Source organism: Ochotona curzoniae, unplaced genomic scaffold (genome assembly GCF_017591425.1).
Source record: "Ochotona curzoniae isolate NIBS_2020 unplaced genomic scaffold, NIBS_Ocur_1.0 contig_3622, whole genome shotgun sequence".
Taxonomy (NCBI): Eukaryota; Metazoa; Chordata; class Mammalia; order Lagomorpha; family Ochotonidae; genus Ochotona; species Ochotona curzoniae.
The window spans coordinates 13,728,076-13,745,048 of record NW_024465926.1 but is presented as its reverse complement, the minus strand read 5'-3'; the positions used below and the strand labels follow the sequence as shown (position 1 = coordinate 13,745,048).

The 16,973-nt window shown below is 52.2% G+C and overlaps 2 protein-coding genes across 2 annotated transcripts in view; one reads left to right on the top strand and one right to left on the bottom strand.

The window, feature by feature from the left end:
• Positions 1-6,080, bottom strand: part of RANBP10 (RAN binding protein 10) — a 59,633-nt gene extending 53,553 nt beyond the window's left edge. The window contains exons 1-2 of the mRNA XM_040982521.1: positions 5,588-6,080; positions 4,735-4,846 (exon numbers count right to left, since the gene is read on the bottom strand). Coding sequence (XP_040838455.1) covers positions 4,735-4,846; positions 5,588-5,822 — 347 coding nt within the window. The 5' untranslated portion in view covers positions 5,823-6,080. The remainder of the gene's footprint in view (positions 1-4,734; positions 4,847-5,587) is intronic.
• A 162-nt stretch (positions 6,081-6,242) lies between these two features.
• Positions 6,243-16,962, top strand: TSNAXIP1 (translin associated factor X interacting protein 1). The gene is made up of 16 exons (XM_040982520.1): positions 6,243-6,491; positions 9,543-9,672; positions 11,267-11,382; positions 11,510-11,633; positions 12,247-12,340; positions 13,460-13,656; positions 14,043-14,178; positions 14,540-14,709; positions 14,792-14,951; positions 15,028-15,158; positions 15,328-15,453; positions 15,566-15,718; positions 15,807-15,916; positions 16,112-16,238; positions 16,334-16,440; positions 16,616-16,962. The coding sequence occupies exons 1-16, from the start codon at positions 6,448-6,450 to the stop codon at positions 16,854-16,856; spliced, it is 2,166 nt and encodes a 721-aa protein (XP_040838454.1). The 5' UTR covers positions 6,243-6,447; the 3' UTR covers positions 16,857-16,962.
• Positions 16,963-16,973: the final 11 nt, after the last annotated feature.

Here is a 16,973-nt window from a genome sequence, read left to right as displayed (position 1 = left end):
CCTCCCTACTATAATCAGAAGCCCACATGGAGATGTATCCCTACCAACTATGTAAACAATGTTAAAAATAAAATTTGAAAAGATTCATTTTTATTTATTTGAAAGACAGAACGGACAGAGAAACAGATCTTCCATTCGTTGCCTCACTCCATAAAAGACAGTAATGGCCAGGGTTGAGCCAGACTGAAGCCAGACCAAAGCAGGAGCTTCTTGCAGGTCTCCCGTGTAGGAGCAGAGACCCAACTACTTGGGCCATCTCCATTGCTTTTCCCAGGTCAATTAGCAGGAAACTGAAGCAAAAGTGGAGCAGACAGGACTCAAGCTAGTGACCATGGGGGATGCTGGCATCATTGGCAGTGGTTCAACCCACTATACTACAATGTAGGCTCCAAAATATTTACAAGACAAAGTTTCACAGAGAGGGAGGCAGGTGGGGAGGGGGAGAGAGCTTCCATGCATGGATTCCTTCCCTAAATATCCACAAGAGCCAGGATTTGGCAAGGCTGATGCCAGGAACCAGGAGCCACATCCAGATCTACCACATGAATGCAGGAACCCAAGCATTTCGGCCTTCCTCCACTGCATTCCCAGGAGAGCTGGATTAGAAGTAGAGCTGTCAGGCCCAGCACCGTGGCCTAACAGCTGAAGTCCTTGCCTTGAACGCACCAAGTTCCTATATGAGCACCAGTTCTAATCCCAGCAGCTTCACTTCCCATCAAGCTCCCTGCTTGTGGCCTGGGAAAGCAGTCGAGGACAGCCCAAAGCCTTGGAACTCTGCACCCATGTGGGACACCTGGAAAAATTTCCTGGCTCCTGCCTTCAGATCGGCACAGCACCAGCCGTTGTGGTCACTTGGGGAGTGAATCATCAGACGGAAGATCTTCCTTTCTGTCTGTCCTCCTCTCTGTATATCAGCTTTTCCAATAAAAAATAAATAAATCTTTTAAAAAAATGAAGTAGAGCTGTTAGTACTTGAATCTATAAAGGATGCTGGTAATCTAGGCAGTAGCTTAATGCACTACACCTCAACACCAGCCCCTCAAATAACAGAAATCATTATAAAAAAAAGACAGCAACCCTAACAAAAACCTTTGTGGAGAAAAATGACACTAAAAACCAGAACATCTTTTACTAAGGTGTACTCCAAACTATAGTAAAACGGGCTTGTGGATTCAACAGACTGGAAGTGGCTCAAGCCCTGCTAGGCCATGTTACTCTTCTCTGGCCCCTCTGAGCACTAAGCCCCTTGCAGCCCTGTCCCCCTCACACCGCCAGGGACTTCTTCACTCTTTCCAGGAAGGAGTGCCCCAGCACCCCAGTGAGAAAGGGCAGCAGCAGCACAGACACTGTGACTGGGATCAGGAAAAGGTACCCAACAAGTCAGGGCTCCCCCATGAAATGAGAACACTGTCATCTGCTTCAAGCCCCCTCTAACTCAGTCACATAGCAAAGCTACACAACTGCCTAATGCTACAGTGCATGTCAAACGAGGGCAGGAATACACCCCCAGCAGTCTGGGAGGGAGGGACACAGCCAGCCAAACTGCCTGTCCTGTAACCGCCCTTGGCCGCCCCAAAACCACAGGTGAACCACAGCAGCCCCTGGCTCCACACCAGTCATGAGAAGGCTTTCAAAAGTCCTTCACAGGGAGACAGCCACTCAGTCTATCATCAATAAAACAGATTATCACACATGAAGATTTCCAAATCAGCTCAGTAGCCACGCTGTGTAGAATCTCTAGGAATGGAGGTGGGAGCTCAACCTGGCAATTAAGATGCTCGTTAAGATGCCCAGGTGCCTCTCACATCAGAGGCCCTGGTTCCATCTGCAGCTCCAGTTGACTCCAGCTTCCTACCAACGTGACCAGTGGGAGGCACCCAGTGACCACTCAAATAACTGGGCTCCTACAGCCAACCCTGGTTGAATTTTCGGCTCCTCTCATTGGCCCAGACCAGCCTTGGCCATTGAAGACATTTGAGAAATGAACCAGAGGATGGGAGCTCACTTTCTCTGGCTCTCTGCATCTCCAATAAATAAAATGCTGGCCATGGAGGCCAGGAAAGTCGGCCCGCCTTTCTTCAGACTTGTGGACACAGCCTCTGTCATAAGGCAATCTCACCTGGTACAGGACCTTTTCCAGCAAGAGCCACTTAGAATGTGAATGCCAAAAGCTTGCTGAAGGACACCAGGCAGGCCTCTTGGTCTAAACACTCCCCTTCTGAGAAGACATCTTGTCTCACTAGCTCATGTTATGTTATTCCCGGCAGAGAAGTGGCCGGGCACAATTAACTTAGCAGCTAAAGTCCTCACCTTGAATGCGCTAGGATCCCATATTGGCACCAGTTCTAATCCCGGCAGCCCAGCTTCTCACCCAGCTCCCTGCTTGTGCCATGGAAAAGCAGTTGAAGACGGCCCAAAGCCTTGGGACCCTGCACCCACATGGGAGACCCAGAAGAAGCTCCTGTCTCCTGGCTTTGGATTGGCTCAGCTCCGGCCATTGTGGTCACTTGGGGAATGAATCATCGGATGGAAGATCTTCCTCTCTGTCTCTCCTTCTCTCTGTATATCTGACTTTCCAATACAAATAAATAAATCTTAAAAAAAAAAAAAAAAACTGCAGAGAAAGCCATTCACTTCTCTCCCCTACAGTTTAACAAATGTCTTCCCCGCCATGTCAGCGGGAAGAATAAACTCTGGGATCAATCTTTCAGTCACCACTATCACCACTATCAATATTTTTGACGTGTTTAAGAGGCTTTTGTCATTCACACTGGTTCATTTTAGTCAATGAAGGACTGCATATGCAAGTGTGATGACAGCCTCAAGAGAGGGTACACGTGTGTGTGCACTGTACCACCAGGTCCACATAACTACACTCCAATGTTTACTCGATGATGAAATTGCCTAATGGCACACTTCTCAGAACATGTCATCGTCACCAAGCCACATACGACACCAAGTGCATTTATCAGGTGGGAGGGCCAAATAAGGGCTGCAAAGCCCTCTGGTAAGGTCAGGTGTTTGGCACAAAGGGTCAGGTTCATCTCTCAGCCCCTCTACTTCTGCTTCAGGTTCCTCAGTTTCCTGGTAATGGGCATCCTGGAAGGCAATAAAGAAGGCTCAAGTACCTGGGTCCCAGCAACCCACTGGAGAGAACTGAATAGTTTTGGTTTTTGTTTTTTTTTCTGACTTTGGCCTGGCCCAGCCCTGGCTGTAGCAAGCATTGGAGGAATGACCTAGTAGGCAGAAGACAGCTCTTTGTCTGCCTTCCAAATAAAATGAAAAGGTATAAACGGCTTTTAAAAGCCCTTCAGGAGTGATGAAGGTATAGTAGGTTGAGCCACATTCCATTTCAGAGTGTTGGGTTGACTCCTAGCTGCTCTTGAGTTTCCTACCCAGCTTCCTACCCACACACCTGGGAGCAGTGGATGACAGCCCAAGTGCTTGGGTTCCTGCCACTCAATGAGAGAGCCAGATGGAGCTCCTGGCTTCACTTAGCCTAGCCTAACAAAGGCTGTTCTGGGCATCTGGGCAGTGACCAGCAGAAAACAACACTCTTATGCATGTGTGCCCACCTGCTCTCTCACCTTTTCCTTCTCCTAGCTCCCTCTCACTGTCACTCTGCCTTTTTTTCTTGGAAAAAAAAAAAAAATCCCTCCAATAAATATAAATTTCCTACCTTTGAATGCTGTATATGAAAATAAAAGTGAAAGATGCAGTACTTTCCCACAATAGGAATTTCAGGATCAGAGAATTTTAAGCTTAAGGCAGCTTAGGTGCTAGCCAAGTTCCCTGTAACATGGAGGAGACTGAAGTCCCAGGATTTACCCAAGATGGAGCTTCCCAAGGAGGAAACCCTGTGACTCCAGCCATCCTGCCTATGGCATGGTCCCTTGGCCGAGCATTCTACACGCACCACAAGGGGGATAATCCCTAGGAAAGAAGCATCATTCTTAATGTGCAGAAGCACAAAAACAGGATTGGGACAAAGATCTCTGGTGAACCAAGTGTTTTCCAAAGCAGCTACACACCTGCTGGGTCATCATCACCGGAAAGAAAAAAGAAAGGAGGAGACTAGGAGAAGGAAAAAGAGGAACGAAAATTAAGAACCTCCCTTCTGATTTCCTGTGTCTGCTTACATCACCCCACAACAGGGTGTCTCCCTGATGCTGACTTTAATGAGGACCTTCCTAAAGCTGGTCCAACTGGTGTTCAAGTTCCTGGACTGAAAAACAAGTTTATGGGCAGCCAGGTCACCTGCTGCTGACCATGTGTGTGCTGTTTACCCTGAGATGACAGGCTGGTGGCCAGCTCTGCTCTGATGAAAGCTGCAAAGACTCTACTACTCCTTTGAAGCCAACTGGGGCCTCTCCATGACTAATTGCCATAAAAAAGGAGTGGAAAAGAAGGGAAACCACACACACATCCTACCTCCTGGGGGAAAAACCCAACTCTGGATGCTTCATAGCTCATCCAAACTTGCTACTGGTTTTCTTGATCTCTGAGCTTTTAATGACATCATTATTTCAAGTCCCCCACTTTGCCTTGCCAACAATACACCCACCTGCTCTCAAGCCCTAATGCTGAGACCAGCCACAGTCATCAAGGAACCACAGCAGCCCAAACACACATGACTCGGCGCCTCACAATGTCAGCTATTAGACCTCGAACCCTGACCACCACCAGGAACACCTCAGTGTTGGGAAAGGGGGAGTGGTATACCGATCGGCTTACCCATCTCTTCCTTTGCTGACGATCTTCACCTCAAAGTAATAAATGCCACAGGCTGCAGGGATGGGGTGAGTGGCACGTACTGAGGCTGCATCTTTGTGATTTTTGCCATGACCTAACAGGAAAGGGCAAGGAAGAACTGTCAAGGGGAAGAAGTGCAAATGGCAGCCCTAGGAAATGTATAGAGTCTCCAACACACACAGCTCCTGCCTTGGGCATACCCTCCTCCTAACAACAGCAGCCCTGCCTAAGACACCATTCCCTCATACCTACAAGGAGGGGTCATACGGGAGCATATGAGGGACATCCCAGCGCTGCTGCCCATCTCTCTAGAATTCAGGCAGTCCGCGTGGAGAACCATGGAAAGTCGAGGGCAGGCCTGGAAGACATGCCCCCTGACCCTCCACTCAACTTCGACCTGACCTAGTCTGGACGAAATGGCAAGTGGGCAAGCCCAAGAACTTCTAGCTAACGGTGAAGATGTGACCAGCCCTTTCGTCAGACTCCCACAACTCAACAGCGATAAAGGGCAGGGCTGAAGTTGGAGGCAGCCCAAAACTAGCCAGGAGGCCCTGAAGTGGAAAGTCCAGCCCAGCACTGCGCCTGGGCACCTGTTGCAGTTCTCTTGGCATGGAGAAGGAAGGGGGAGTCTCAGGGCAGAGCAGACAATCAGACTGCCCCCTCACTCGCCCACCTGATCAGCCCCACCGCACCGGACATCCCACAGAGCCTAAGGCCTATCCCAGAGCACCCCCGCAACAAAAGGGTCGCGACGGGGCAGGGGCAGGCGGCATCGTCACAGCCGTCCTGCAGATGCTCTGGCCGGATCCCCACTCCGTGGCCACAAAGACCATACCTTTGTAGTGGACACGGAGATTGCCTTGGGAAAGGCCGATGTAGTTGTACTTGTCCTTGGGGCTCCAGGAACGCGGCAGGGGCGTCTCGTGCTGGTTGACCGCGGGGTACAGACGCTGCAGGCGCCGGCTCAGCTCCTGCTCCCCGGGGGACGGCAGCCCGCCCCCAGTGCCCCCACCCGAGGAATCTCCAGGCTGCGGATTCCCAGCTCCCGGGTCCGCCGTCGCCGCCGCCATCTTGGAGGGAGCTGCTATTGTGTCACTGGGGGCGGGGAAGAACAGGACCAGATCCGCCCCGCTCAGCCAATGGTTCGCGAGCCTCCCGGGGCCGCAGGGAAACCGAGTCCGAGTCCGGCACCTCTTTTTGGACACTGCCCCTTCTTGAGCCACGTTTGGGACTTCATATCCCACAACGCAGAGCTCTGCGGAGGCCGGCCCAGGCGGGGATGGTAGAGGACGACGGGAGATGTGGTACAGCCTGCTCAGTCGAGAACTAGGTCAGCTGAGACTTTGGGGGCACCAAAAACTACACTTCCCGTCAACGACGCGGATCCGGCCCCCTCAGCGTCCCTCCCTCCTCCAAGGCTTCTATTCGTGTTCGGCTTCAGTTCTGGTGGCCGGGGCCCAAAGGCCCCGTAAGTGAAGGGGTCTCGGAGCGCTCTGTTCCCGTGTCAAAGTGCCTCTCTGCTACCTGGCCCCTCTCCCAACAGGCGGGCGCTGAGTTCGGAGGCGTGACGCGACCCTGATCCCGCCCCCGCCGCAGGGGCCGCCGGGGCCTGGTCGCCACGACAACGGGCTGTACACTACTAGAGATACCGTGGCGGCGGGTTGCTGGTGGCCAGCCTGCCCGGGTCAGGCAGGAATGGACTCCTCGCAGGCGCGGTGCTGCAGCTTCTCTGTGTCGAGGTAGGCGTTGGTCGGTCTGAGGATATATAACAGGATTTAAAATACGTCCAGAAAGGAAATGGCACCTGAGACCGACCCTTGTTACCTACCAGTGAGATACCTCTGTCAGGCCGCGGGCCCAGACGGAATCAGCGCTGCTGACACTGTGTGTCCTGGAGCCTGGCTGACCTGGCCCTGCTAGCTCTAGGGTGGACGCACTTTGCTGTTAGTAGTTGCTTCCAGCTGGTGCGGAGGATGCTTACATACCGAGTGTGTTGTAAGCCACGGTTAACCCTCACAACTCAATGAATAAATAACGTCATCATTGTACCACGGGGAGAAGGGGATTATGAGTCTGGAAAGATAAGGGTTTTTAACCTGCATATGCTGGTAAGTAGTGGAGTTGAGATCTGAACCCAGCGATGTCAACTTTCTGAACTCGAACCCTTCACCCCCGAGCTAGGTTAATGATAAGCATGTTTTTGTTTGTTGGTTGCTTCTTTTTTTTTTTAAGATTTATTTATTTTTATTATATAGATATATAGAGAGGAAGAAAGACAGAGGAAGATCTTCAGTCTGATTATTCACTCCCCAAGTGAGCGAAATGGCTGGAACTGCGCCGATCCGAAGCGAGAAGCCAGGAACCAGGAACCTCCTCCAGGTCTCCCACTCGAGTGCAGGGTCCCAAGGCTTTGGGCTGTCCTCCACTACTTTCCCAGGCCACAAGCAGGGAGCTGAATGGGAAGTGGAGGAGCCGGGACTAGAACCGGGGTTCAAAGTGAGGACTTTAGCTGCTAGGCCACCACCGCCACCACCAGATAAGCATGTTTTGATGAAGTTCTGGGCCAACACTAAGCAGCCTCAGGGTAGCTGCAGGGGCAGGATGCAGCCTCCAGGGCCTGAACAATGCACTGCCTAAGTCCCGTTGATCAAGAAAGTCAGCTGTGTGGGTTTAGACAACAATTTTAGATAAACCTTTTACAACCTTTTTCATGTTGTAGCCTCAAGAAAAGCCTTTACAGTTATAGGCACAGATTCCTGTAACTCAAACATCGGGATACCTATGTGTCACACGTTTAGTGAGGCTGTAAGTTCTCACCACATAGGCATTCAGGAAGCTATAACTGAATACATTTTCCCTCTTGTAAGTCAACACACACACACACACCTGACTACCCCTAAATTCTAATTTCCAGGATCTGCTACTGTGACAGATAAAGCCTGCAAAATTATCCTAGAGAAGGAAATGCCAATTTAATGATCTTGGCCAGAGCTAAAATTAGTCTATGAGAACCAAGCAGTAGAGTGAAGAAAGAATAGTTATGTGGCAGAGCCATGATTGAAGAAATTGCAATTCTCCACGAAACTAAGAAAGAAAGAAATTCTTAGGCCTGGCGCAATAGCCTGGTGACTAAATCCTCACTTTGCATCCGCTGGGATCCCATATGGGTACCAGCTCGTATCCTGGCTGTTCCACTTCCTTGTGTTGGAGACCCAGAAGAGGCTCCTGGCTCCTGGCTTCAGATCAGCTCAGCTCTGGCTGTTACGGCCACTTGGGAAGTGAACCCCAGACAGAGGATTTTTTACTCTGTGTTTCCTTCTCTCTGTAAATCTGACTTTCCAATTTAAAACAAGTCTTAAAAAAAAAAAAAAATAAAGAGGATCCCAATCCATTTTAACAAGGAAAGTGCAGGGCCCAGCGCAGTAGTCTAGCAACTAAAGTTCTCACTTTGCACATGCCAGGATCCCATATGGGCATTGGTTCTAACCCCGGAGGCCCCTGCTTCCCACCAGCTCCCTGCTGGTGGCCTGGGAAAGCAGTTAAGGATGGCCCAAAGCTTTGGGACCCTGCACTTACATGGGAGACCTGGAAGAAGCTCCTAACTCCTGACTTCAGATCAGTGCAGTGCCAACCGTTGTGGTCACTTAGGATCACTGAAGATCACTGAAGATCTTCCTTTCTGTCTCTCCTCCTCTCTGTATATCTGCCTTTCCAATAAAAAGAAATAAATCTTTAAAAGAAAAAAAGAAGGAAAGCACAATGTAACAGCTGAGGCTGACACCCTAAGCTTTCTGAACAAGTGTGTGGGCTCCACTAGGTATCCTGTTCTTTTTTTTAAGATTTGTTTTATTTTTATTGGAAAGGCAGATGTACAGAGAGGAGAGACAGAGAGGAAGATCTTCCGTCCGATGATTCACTCCCCAAGTGAGCGGCCGATGCTATGCCGATCCGAAGCCAGGAGCCTCTTCCAGGTCTCCCACACGGGTGCAGTGTCCCAAAGTTTTGGGTTGTCCTCAACTGCTTTCCCGGGCCACAGGCAGGGAGCTGGAAGGGAAGCGGGGCTTCCGGGATAGAACCGGCGCCCATATGGGATCCCGGGCGTGCAAGGCAAGGACCTTAACCACTTGCGCCACCGCGCCGGGCCCTTTTGTTTTGTTTTTACTATTTTCTCTATGACATCAAAACTGAAAACAGAGCCATTGTTGGGGCACATTGTGTTAAATCCACCACCTGTTATGCTTCTACATCCAGTGCCTGCCAGCAGTAAAAGGCATAAATAGAAGTGTTTCTCATTCCCATGAGAAGACTGGTGTCAAACATCTGTTGTAATACCAAAGTGACACCCCAAGCTTTCAGAACAAGTGTATAAAGCTACCGGCCAGCTGTGACGCCGACATCCCCCATCGGTCACTTGTCAGTTCCAGCATCTTCACATCCAGCTCCTTTTTTGCATCCCAGTGCATGCAAAGCAAGGACTTAAGCTACTAGGCTGTCACACCGGGCCCCAATGCTTTTTATTCTTAAGCTTCATAACAACTTTAGTCAGAAAGGCAAAGCAAAACTCAGATTGTCTCCATTTCTGTTTTGAAAGTTTTATTTGTTTGACTCTAGGAGTGTAAAGGCTCTGGGAATGTAAGGAAAGGGTCTGGGCCCAGACCTGCTGGGTGTCATCAGGCACCAGAGGGACCCAGAGCCCTGCTGGAGGAAACTGTGCCTTGTGGATCGAAAGGAGGGGGCTCTCCGCACTCGGTGCTGTTCCCCACCCCCACAGCTTGCCCTTCTGTGCGCAGAACACGCCCACAGCCTTCGGGGGCAGCCATGAAAGACTCTTCTGTCTCTGACTCCAAGAGCACCCAGAAGCACAGACTTTCTCAGAAACAGAAGACACTGGTGAGTGGCACAGTCTTTCCGCAACCTCAAGTAAGAACCCCCGTTCCCCATCTCTGTATCCTGAAGTACACCATCCACTCAGCAGAAGCACCTCCACCAAGAGTAGCTTCTTCCCAGTTAGGGGCCGGTGGCTCGCAGGGCCCAGGTCCACCTGGCTTGGGGAGGGGGGTGCCATGGGCTGTTCTGCATCTGGAAACCTTCCCAGCTGTCTCTTGGCAGCCTGAGCCTCTGCCCACCGTGCCCTGTGCTGCAGTTGGCATTCTGGAAAGGACCTCATCTCTTCATCTAGCCGGCTGTGTACCAAACGCTGTGCTAGGAGCTGGGATGACCACGGCAAATCTGCCCCGGTCCTTCCCACCACTCTGTGGATTGCTAGAAGGCTCGAATGGCCAGGCCTCACAGAGGATGCCATAACTACTTAGGACTTGGTGTGTGAGAACAGAACAGCAATGTTGACTCTCATGATGCCCTCTATTTCTGTAATGTTTTACACAAAAAGGCACTTTGTCTTAGTAAGGGCTTCCAGGCTTTTCCTGACAGGATCAAAGGATTGTTATGATTTTATCAGAAGACAGTCATTGTTCAGATTTTCCTAATTTATTTATTTTCATTGGAAAGGCATATTTACAGAGAGAATGAGAAACAGAAAGAACTTCCATCTTATGATTCACTCCCCATTGACGACAATGGCTAGAACTGAGCTGATCGAAAGCCAGGAGCCTCTTCTAGTTTTCCCACATGGATGCAAGGTCCCAAGGCTTTAGGCTGTCCTCAACTGCTTTCCCTGGTCACAAACAGGGAGCTTAATGGGAAGTGGAGTAGATGGGACACAAATCGGTGACCATGTGGGATCCAGGTGCTTACAAGGGGAGGATTTAAGCAATTGAGCTATATCACGTGGACCTCTAGACCATCATTTTTCAAGTTCAGTGGTGACAACTCAACCTGCAACCAGCAGGAGGCGGTGTACTCTCCTGTTGTTCCCTCTTGGGGCCGCCTCTCTGTTTTCACCTGCAGGGGGCAGCAGAGAGCAAAGAGCTTCAGGCGCGAGAGGCCAGAGGCCCTCCCAGCTGCGCCCCTGCCCTGCCAAGTTTCCACTCCCCATGCTATCAAAGTAGGGCTGACATGTTTCCTTGCAGCAGACACAGCTGGCAGGACACAAGGACTGGCCTTCCCCAAGTGTGACCTACATAACTCACTCACTAGGGTTAGGGTTATTTTGCATGGTTACAAAAAAAATCACAGTTTGATAATATTCAAGAAGATAATTTTTCTGCCTAAATATATTTGCCCCCATGATGATTCTGTTTGATTTCTCCATTTTCCTGTTTGTGTATTTCTTTTTTTAAAGATTCATCTTATTTTTATTAGAAAATCAGATATACAGAAAGGAAGAGAGACAGAGAGGATGCAGAGAATGATCTTCCGTGCATTGATTCACTCCCCAAGTGGCCGCAATGGCTGGAACTACGCCAATCCGAAGCCTGGAGCCTGGAACCTCCTCCTAGTCTGCCACACTGGTACAAAAAAAAAAAAGCATCTGGATGGATAGAGAAAGGATGGAGACAGACATTAAGAGGGAAAGCACTGTTGTCATGGTTACCCCACCTGTCCTTCTCTGCAGCCCCTTCACTTCTCCATGGGCAGCTACCTGTCCCCATGGCCCACACATGCCACTGGGCAGACAATTCTGCAGAATAGAAAGCCCTGTTCTTCCGATGACCACCAGAGGCGATCAGGGTAAGCCAGGTCTGCCCAACAGTGCATGTGGGGCAGGCATGGAGGGGTGCTGGAGCAGGAGACAGGGCAATGGGGTGATTGCTGCGCTAGGCTGGGGACATGCCGCTCAGCCTGGCGTTCCCTGTAGGAGCCAGCAGCAGCCGCTGAGCACAGTCAAGCCCAGGTACCTGGAGCAGCTAGAGAACTACCTCCGCAAGGAACTCCTCCTGCTGGACCTAGGCACCGACAACTCCCAGGAGCTGAGGCTGCAGGTCGGACGAGCCACAGAGTGAAAGGGGGGCAGGGAGAAACCCCACCCACCAGGACCTGGCATGCAGCCAGACTTCTCCTTTTTCCTCTGGGTCCCCTTTTCTGAAGGAAATCTTGTGACAAGACCAGTTAGCAGGGCACCCCTTAGCAGGAAGGAGGCTAGAATTTGCATAAACGGCTGACTCCAGAGCTCCAGGTCACTGCAGAGAGCTATGTTGCCTCCAGAAACAGAACGCAGAACGTGTGGCCCGGGTGGCTCAGGTGTGTCTATGGATCACAATGTGCTGCAAGAACCTTTTGTGGCCTCCTGCTTGCCCAGGGCTGTGAGACGCAGGGTATGAAAGGCAGGAAGCCAAAGACGCAGACCTGAGAGCCAGAGGGTGACCCAGGCACAGAGTGCAAAGTCTGGCTCTCACTGGCCTAGAAAGCCTCTGGGCAGACACCAGCAGAGGCTTCTAGACAGCTATGCCCAACACCGTGGCACAGAGACCTTGGCAGTGACCGGGTCCAATAGTAAGGGTTCCCTAGCAGCTGCAAGCTGGAACACTTGTGAGCTCAGCAGGGAAAAACACAGGTCCCCAGCAAGGTAACAAGAAAAATTCCTTTTCTTCCTAGCCTTACAGAGAAATCTTTGAGTTCTTCATAGAGGACTTCAAAACATACAAGCCATTGCTGTCTTCCATCAAGAATGCCTATGAGGAGATGCTGGGTAAGAATGCATCTACTTCTCTGGGCTGGGCTAAGAAAATGCAAGAGTCAGACATGGCGCGGTGTCCTAGCAACTGGGGTCCTCACCTTAAAAGTGCCGGGATCCCATATGGGTGCCGATTCTGGTCCCGGCAGCCCTGCTTCTCGTCCAGCTTCCTGTTTGTGGCCTGGAAAAGCAGGTGGGGATGGCCCAGGGCCTTGGGGCCCTGCGCCCGCATGGGAGACCTGAGGAGGTGGCTCCTGGCTCCTGGCTTCAAATCAGTTCAGCTCTGGCTGTTGCGGTCACTTGGGGAGTGAATCATTGGGCAGAGGATCTTCCTCTCTGTCTCTCCTCCTTTGTGTATATCTGACTTTGTAATAAAAATAAATAAATGTTTAAAAAAAACCTGCAAGGGTCCTGCTCTCTTGATCCAAGGCTCCAGGGCAAGACCAGAGCAGCTATTAACTGGGCTTTGAGGCCACCAAACCCCCACCCCGAGTCTTTCTGCATCACTGTGCTGTGATAAAGAATCCGAGACACTTAATCACCTCCTGTTCTTGAGAGGCACAGTAGGAGGGCCAGTGTGCTGGAACAGGATTGAGCCGCCACCTGTGACTTCAGCACCCCCATTCAAGTCCTGGCTGCTTCACTTCTGCTCCCATTCCCTGCTAATGCACCTGAAAAAGCAGCAAATATTTGGGCCTCTGCCATCTCCATGGGAGCTCTGAATACAATTCCAAGTTCATGCCTTCAGCCTGACCCAACCTGAGCCATTATAAGCATTTGAGGAGTGAATCAGTGGAGGGAGATCTCTCTGTAACTCTTCCAAATAGAGAGAAGCATGGTGGGACAGTTTCCACATGAAACACAGTGAACCCAGAAGACAGTGAGTACCTCTGGGAAGTGAGGAGGTGCCCAGTTGCAGGCAAGCTGCAACACCAGCAGTTACAGAGGAAAGAGCATAGGAGAGACCCTGGTCTCCAGCCAGGCTCTGGCCCTGGCTTAGAAGCAAGTTCAGGGCAATGTAGGCCCCTTGAGTACACAGACCAAAACAACCACTCACCTGAGTGTGACCTTGGGCCCTATCACCTGGCTGTTCTCTACTGCCCCCAAAGAGTTCTCCCACCTGCCCCTGCTTAGCCCACCAAAGGGAGAAGATCCGGGCTCTGGAGCCACTGAAGGCCAAACTCGTCACAGTGAATGAGGGTTGCGATGAGAAGATTCTGGCCATGAGGGCTGAAGAGCGGAACGAACTCTCCACACTCAAGACAGAAAAGATGCACCTGCTAAAACTCATCGACAAAAAGAATGAAGAAAAGATCTCCTTACAGAGTGAGGTCAGCGCAAGCAGTGTGGCAACCCTGTCCCTGTTCTCCTGCCCCACAGATGCCCAGAGTAGTTGGAGGGAACCCTGAGGCCATGGGCATGGAGGTGACACATAACCTGCAAACCTGCCCTCCCCTTGCATCTGGAATGACACACAGAACCGCCACCTCCACCCCACCCCCAGAGCTTCACTCAGCACCAGCCAGGGGCGGGAGAGGCGAGTGCCACAGACTCCATGGGAGGAGGCATTGGCACCTTGCTGGGATCTCAGGAAAAGCAAGATTCCTCCAAGCCTTCCTGTTGCCAGGCTCTGAGGGGACCACCCCACACCCCTCCCATCCCCTATGATGACTAATCATATGCAGGAGTCCCCTGCACACAGCCATCTTCCCTCCAGGTGACCAAACTGAGGAAGAACTTGGCTGAAGAGTACCTGCGTTACCTCACTGAGCGAGATGCCCGCAAAATTCTGATCGCAGATCTGAACGAGCTGCGCTACCAGCGGGAAGACATGTCCCTGGCCCAGTCCCCAGGTGAGCTGGAGCCAGGTGGCTCTCTGGCCCTGAGGGACTGGGGAATGGGGAAGGCAGCTTTCCACTGTCCATCTACATACAGCATTCCTAGTCTGTTCAGGCCACAATTGTTTGGGAACTTCCTCTGCCACCACCTGGCGACCAAGTTAGGCAGGAACACTGCCAATGGCTTAGGCCACCTAGACTGCCAAGGACAGTCTGTCTAGGAGATGCACTGTATCCTGAGCCCCTTTCAGCTGATAATGTTGTCCCAGCTGATAATGAGTCCCAGGGAAGACAGAAGGGCCCAAGGGTGTTCCCCCCTTGCCCTGGGCTCTGAGCCCCAGAACCAGGGTGACATGGGCTGTGGGGCTTCCTGCAGATGTCTGGGGGGAGGACCCCATGATGCTCTCATTGGCTCTGAAGATGGCACGGCAAGACCTGACCCGGGCCCAGATGGAGCTCAACACCATGAAGGCCAACTTTGGTGATGTGGTACCCAGGAGGGACTTTGAGATGCAGGAAAAGAACAACAAGGATATTCAGGAGCAGGTGCTGGAACACGGGCTGGGACAGGCAGGGCCGGGCTGGGCTGAACGGGTCGGGGAGACAGAACCATAGACCTTGTCTGCAGCTGGATGGCCTGAAAGCTGACTATGAGGAGGTGCGCAAGGAGCATGAGATGCTGTTGCAGCTGCACATGAGCACGCTCAGGGAACGTGACCAGTTCTCCTTGGAGCTGCAGGAGATCCAGCGCACCTCCACGCCCCGGCCTGACTGGACCAAATGTGAAGGTGCTGTCGGCCTCAGGGAACCTGGGGACCACTGAAGGGGATGGGCCAGGTTTCAGCTTCTTTTCCTCACCTGCAGATGTGGTGGCTGGGGGCCCAGAGCGCTGGCAGATGCTGGCCGAGGGCAAGAACAGCGACCAGCTGGTGGACATACTCCTGGAGGAGATCGGCGAGGGCCTACTCCGGGAGAAGGACTTCTTTCCTGGGCTGGTAGGAGAGTCCCTGGGCAGACAGCTTGGAGTGAAATTGCAGCAGCCAGGCCTTGTTGCTAAGGAGAGCTGAGCTTCCATAAAGGAGCCATCCGGGTCTCTTCCCAGCCTGGGAGTAGGCCACAGATGGCCCTGGAGACGAGCTGACCCCTCCATCTATCTCCTTTCAGGGCTTTGGAGAATCCATCCCCGCCTTCCTGCGATGTGATGGCCCCGTGCCAAACAAGAAGCCAGCCAAGAAGGACGTGGTTAGCCTTCTTAAGGATGTCTGGAAGGAGCGTATGGCGGGGGATAAGGTCAGAGTTCACCAGCCTGCTGGCATGTGGGCTTTCAGAGTCATCCAGGAGCTCCCCTTAAGGGCCGACCAACCCTGGAACAGCCTGACCAGGAATTTCCTTCGTGCTACAGAAAGAGAAATTCCCAGACTTCTTCTTCAGTTTCCTGGAGCGTCGGTTTGGACCCCAGGATGCTGTAGCCTGGGCTTACACCCTTTTTGAAAACATCAAGCTCTTCCGCTCCAATGAGGTCATGAGTCAGTTCTACGCAGTTCTGATGGGAAAGGTAAGCTTCAGCTTCATCCCAGCCTGCACTGCTGGGGATCCACCAGCACAGCCCAGCTCTGTGCTTGTGAACACCTCCCTCCCCGTAGAGGAAAGAGAGTGTGTACATCAATCAGAAGGAGCTCCTTGCCTACTTGCTGAAGGAGATGACAAATGCTGACAGTCAGAATGAAGGACTCATAACCATGGAGCAGTTTAGGTGAGAAGCCAGACCAGACCAGTTCAGACTCCCAGGCCAGGCTCTGGCATATTCAGGGATGAGGGGAGCCGGTGGAAGGGCCACTTGGTGTGTTTGCTGCCTTCTGAACCCTTGTGTGGCTGGCAGAGGAGGGTGCAGGGCAACAGGTGGGCAGGCCTCAGCCATGGCCCTGTTGGCCTTCATGTCTCCCCACAGCTCCATCCTCAAGAGCACCTTTCCCTTCAAGACGGGAGAGCATATTCTGGAGCTGATGGAGACAGGCGGCTGGCATCCCAACAGCAGCAATGCAGACTTGCTCAACTACCGCTCTTTATTTATAGAGGTCGGTGGCTGGGACCAGAAACCCGCCCTGCCACCCCCTACCTTGGCTGCACCCTGGCCAGCGTGCCCTTCCCCTTGCCTTGTGACCCCTTGCAGGATGAGGAGGGCCACAGTGAGCCCTTTGTACAAAAGCTGTGGGAACAGTACATGGATGAGAAGGATGCATACCTGCAAGAACTAAAGCAGGAGCTGGGCATGGAACTGTGAGTGACTGTAGGGCTGTCAGGCCCACTCAGCAAGTCCCATGGGCTGGGCTGGTCCCTTAGGGCGGCACCGGAAGCCCTAGAACCTCCCTATGCCCTACACGGCTGCAGCCCAGCAGAAAGGGAGGCACCTTGGCATCTGGGGTTAAGGCCTGCCTCTCTTCCTGGGGACCAGCCGTGATGAAGTGACCCTATACAAGCTGCGTGTAGCCCTGATGAACATCGACCCCAGCCTGGACAAGCAGACCTTGAGAGCATACCTAAGCCAGGCCTTCCAGCGGCCGCTGGCAGAGCTACCAGAGGAGGGCAATGAGAAGGAGCACAGCATCGTGACAGGGCTCAAAGAGGCCCTGGAACAACTGCAAGCAGCTGACATCAAGCGCATGGGACCTCGAGAGCAAGAGACTGCCAGCTAGGGCCCGCATGGGTGGCTGAGTGCCCCAGGGCTGAAGAAAACCAGGTTTTAGTATTATGCTGTTTGTCTGACCCAAGCCTTTCTGCAGGCTGTGCCCGAGGGATCAGGGGTGGGGCAT

Bases quoted from the DNA above. Each gene is read 5' to 3' on its own strand.
- TSNAXIP1 (XM_040982520.1), top strand. From the start codon at position 6,448: ATGGACTCCTCGCAGGCGCGGTGCTGCAGCTTCTCTGTGTCGAG. The intron at 16,239-16,333 runs GTCGGTGGCTGG...GACCCCTTGCAG, and splicing joins ACCGCTCTTTATTTATAGAG to GATGAGGAGGGCCACAGTGA. The intron at 16,441-16,615 runs GTGAGTGACTGT...CCTGGGGACCAG, and splicing joins CAGGAGCTGGGCATGGAACT to CCGTGATGAAGTGACCCTAT.